Source organism: Papaver somniferum, chromosome 1, assembly GCF_003573695.1.
Source record: "Papaver somniferum cultivar HN1 chromosome 1, ASM357369v1, whole genome shotgun sequence".
NCBI lineage: Eukaryota > Viridiplantae > Streptophyta > Magnoliopsida > Ranunculales > Papaveraceae > Papaver > Papaver somniferum.
Window position 1 is genome coordinate 32,957,134 of NC_039358.1, and position 3,876 is coordinate 32,961,009.

General features: G+C 41.1%; 1 protein-coding gene across 1 annotated transcript; it reads left to right on the forward strand.

The window, feature by feature from the left end:
• The first annotated feature begins 1,820 nt into the window (after positions 1-1,820).
• Positions 1,821-3,100, forward strand: LOC113282600 (F-box/kelch-repeat protein SKIP6-like). Its single transcript, XM_026531647.1, has one exon. It carries the CDS (start codon positions 1,847-1,849, stop codon positions 2,924-2,926), a length of 1,080 nt encoding a protein of 359 aa, XP_026387432.1. The 5' UTR covers positions 1,821-1,846; the 3' UTR covers positions 2,927-3,100.
• The last annotated feature ends 776 nt before the right edge of the window (positions 3,101-3,876 follow it).

Sequence of the window (3,876 nt, forward strand, 5' to 3'; positions counted from 1 at the left end):
TGTCTCGATTCGTGCGCCCAAACTACGCATGGTCGCGCGGTTTTCTCTTGCAAACTGATCTGGATCACTCAACTTAACCGGAAAAATTGAGTGGCTTAGATCGCATATCCATGGGACAGACGAACGTGTACACCGGCATGCCGCCTACACGCATGACCAATCGATCTTGCCAAAAACGCGTCTCATGCTTGGATTCGACCAAGCTAAAGGTTGGTGTTTGAGCACCTCCTAAACCCTAATCCAACGGTTGCAGATGTGGATCGCAAGTCATCTCGTCCGTCCAACTTCGCCAGCTTGGATGGATAGCCTAAGACAGGAGTTAGGCGACGAGTGAGGCATCACCACGATCACCGTCCACCACTCTTCCACACAGAGTGATTGGCCAAGTCATAGCTTACCTGTACAGCCTCCAAACGATCACTCGAAGATGGTCGGACGTGATGCTATCGTGACTTACTCCGTTAAGCCTTAAAATAGCAATGCTTCATACGTGCTGAATATATTCGATGCGTTACATGCATAGAATACACATAATATTTCATAAATATCGACTTCCTAAATAACTTAGTTATTTAATCTAGCATCACATGCTACCTTTTGTGGGTCCCACGATCCACACACCCGAGACATTAATCATGTCACAAACTGGGGGATACTTACTGGGGTATTGGTCTGGCGGTTTACATCGTGCAGCGCACAACGCGCCATCATAAGAACGTGTCAGGAAGTCATCGACGGTTAGTGATGATGGGAGAAGTGGGCTTTACATGATCGTGTGACAATTACCACGACTCCAGTACTCCATCACTCCACTTCCTCCACTTCCCATGAAAAACGTGGGTTAGGCGCAATGACTTGTATAAATAGGTTTTCCTCCCTATTTCCGAACAAGACAGAAGCCATGTATTGACACAATCGTATTCCAACACCAGAACTGATAGCTTTCATTCTGCAAGCCAGTTCAGCTTTCTGATACAAGTCATACACAACCAACACCTTCACAATCTCAACACCTTCTTCGCTTCCATCCCTAAGATCAACCCCATCTCCTTCACTCTATGAACGAAGCAAGTCTGGAACGACCATTTCTTGGTTTAGGCCAGAGTTGTATAGATTGATTTCTCGAATCACAAGCACTCCCGTGCAGTGCATTTGTTTAGGATTTAGATTCATTTCTCATCCACACACCCCAAATTACCAAAACCGGCAGAAATAGTTTTCACCCATAAACAACAGTTTGATTCTAAAGTTAGTAATTGTGTCAACAGAGATGGGGATCGAGAAGATGATGCTTCTGAAGATTAAGAGAAGAAACTAAGCTGAGAATGAGTTCTGGTGGTGATATGAAGTTTGAATGATGTTACTGCAATAACAGAATTATTGAATTACTTAGATGTTTTCTCAATGTTATTATGACTTTTTGGATCAGCTAAAAACCGGATAACAGTCTAGAACTGGAGCTGTATCACCAGTACAGGTACAAACACCGATACAGATGCAGGTACCTAGAACATGAAACCTGCTACTAGGAGATACATGTACTGAATTCTGAGAAAACCTGGACTGTACCGACCAATATGCAGCCCTAATAATATCATTTTAACCATGTCATCGGATCCTTCCCCTAATTACTATTTTAACCATGTCATCGGATCCTTCCCCTAATTACTATGTGGTACTTTTAGCCCTAGATAGCCCATTGGTGGTCTAAAGACTCTAAAGTCTAAAGGTCCATCTAGACTTTAGCCCGTAAACAGTGGCCCGTGGGGTTTGTTATGTATTGTCAACTCAGTGGATTTAGTAAAGACTAAAAAGTGAACACAGAGAGTCAGAGCGAGAGGGAGAGATGGGGGATTCACCACCACAACCGCCACCGCCACCATCCACAAACTCAAACTTATTGATTCCGGATTTACCGAATGACATCTCTCTCCAGTGTATAGCTAGAGTACCACACATCCATCACTCAAATCTATCACTGGTTTCAAAATCATGGAATTCACTTCTCCGATCCCCTCTTTTCTTCAATACTCGTTTCAATCTCAATTCTACACAAACCCTTTTATTCATCAACATCCGTATTCACAATTCATCTTTCAAATGGTTTTTTTGTGACCCGAAAAACCCCAAATCCCTTTTCTCTGTTCCTTCAATTCCAGTTCAATCAATTGGTTCAGCTTTTGCTGCACTAGGCCACAAAATCTATGTAATTGGTGGGTCTATTAATGATATTCCATCATCAAATGTTTGGGTTTTTGATTCTCGTTTTAAAAGATGGGAACTTGGTCCAAGAATGAGAGTTGGGAGGGAATTTGCAGCTGCTGGGGTTGTGAATGGGAGAATTTATGTTATAGGTGGTTGTTTGATTGATTCATGGTCTAAATCCACTCACTGGGCTGAGGTTTTTGATCCGGTTGCGGGGAGTTGGGAGGCGGTGCCGAGTCCGGTTGATGTGAAGGAGAAATGGATGCATGGGTGTGCTGTGATTGGGGATAAGGTGTATGCAATGGCGGATAGAGGTGGAGTTGTCTACGATGCGAATGAATTATCTTGGGATGTTGTGAATACAGAGATTGATTTAGGGTGGAGAGGGAGAGCTACTGTTGTTGATGGGGTTTTGTTTTGTTATGATTATTTAGGGAAGATAAGAGGATTTGATGAGAATGTAGGGTGTTGGAGGGAATTGAAGGGTTTGGATAGTGGGTTGCATAAGTTCTTGTGTGGAGCTACAATGGCTAATGTTGGAGGGAATTTGTGTGTTTTGTGGGAAAGAAAGGGTATGGGGAAGGAAATGGAGATTTGGTGTGCTGAAATTTCGGTTGGGAAAGATAGTGGTGAATTATGGGGTTCTATTGTTTGGTCACAAGTGATTCTTGTGGTTCCGAATGGCTCTTCAGTTGTACATTGCTTGGCTGTCGGATTGTGATATCAGCACATAACCTAAACTGGTATGTTGTTGTTGTTGTACTTGTTTCCTTCATTTATTTTCCGTATTATCTTATACGTTGCTGAATTGTAGCTGTACTTGTGGGTATGAATGTACTTATAAATATGTAATGTGTGTATCATCTGTTGGTGGTCAAATTCATTACTACATCTACATTATTCAAACTTCATTTTGAACAAATTATAACTTAATTCTGTATTAAATAAATGGGAGTAAACTTTGCTTCACTAGTCTTCGCAGTAGCAAGCAATAGTTTGATTAGATAATGCTACAAATTCTGCAATTAAATGGTATACTTCCACATTTATGCAGTAAAGTGAAGCAATCGGTTTAAGAGTGTGATCTTTAACACATCCAAAACAAACCCGGGAAGTATTGTTGTTTAATGTGCAAAACTTATAGAGAGGTTCTTAGATGTTGATTTTAGAAACTTCTGTTTAGAGTCTTTGAATATTTATGTTTTAGTGACTCGTAGAACTTCCTCGTAGATTCTTCACTGAAAAACATGCTTCTTTAGGGGTGTGATGAGAAACCATGCATGGCCACAAAAACAAGCTGTCTAAAAACTTTAGGTCTCATTCAAATGTAAGTGAAGGCTTCCAATGAGTAAATGATTGTAATGTCAGAATGCTGTGCAATCGCAGTTTGTTGCTGGTAGGTTGCAGAAGGTACAGATTTTTGATCTTAACATCACACTTCATGGCCTTATCTCGCACTTGGTTTAAATCTTGAAACTTCCACGTCATCGCTGGAATATTTGTTTCTTATGTCTAATGCTACAGAGCAAAGGCCAGGATACGGTTACTTCAGCTTGACTTTTTTGTGGCTGTTATTGGTCAGCAATAGGTACTTTAACACATCCCTTACAGCTAGAATGAAAAGCTAACTTCATCGAACACATTGAATTGAAGAGTAATTCATGTTAGACT

Excerpts from the sequence above, each read along its gene's own strand:
- LOC113282600 (XM_026531647.1), top strand. The coding sequence starts at position 1,847 with ATGGGGGATTCACCACCACAACCGCCACCGCCACCATCCACAAACTCA.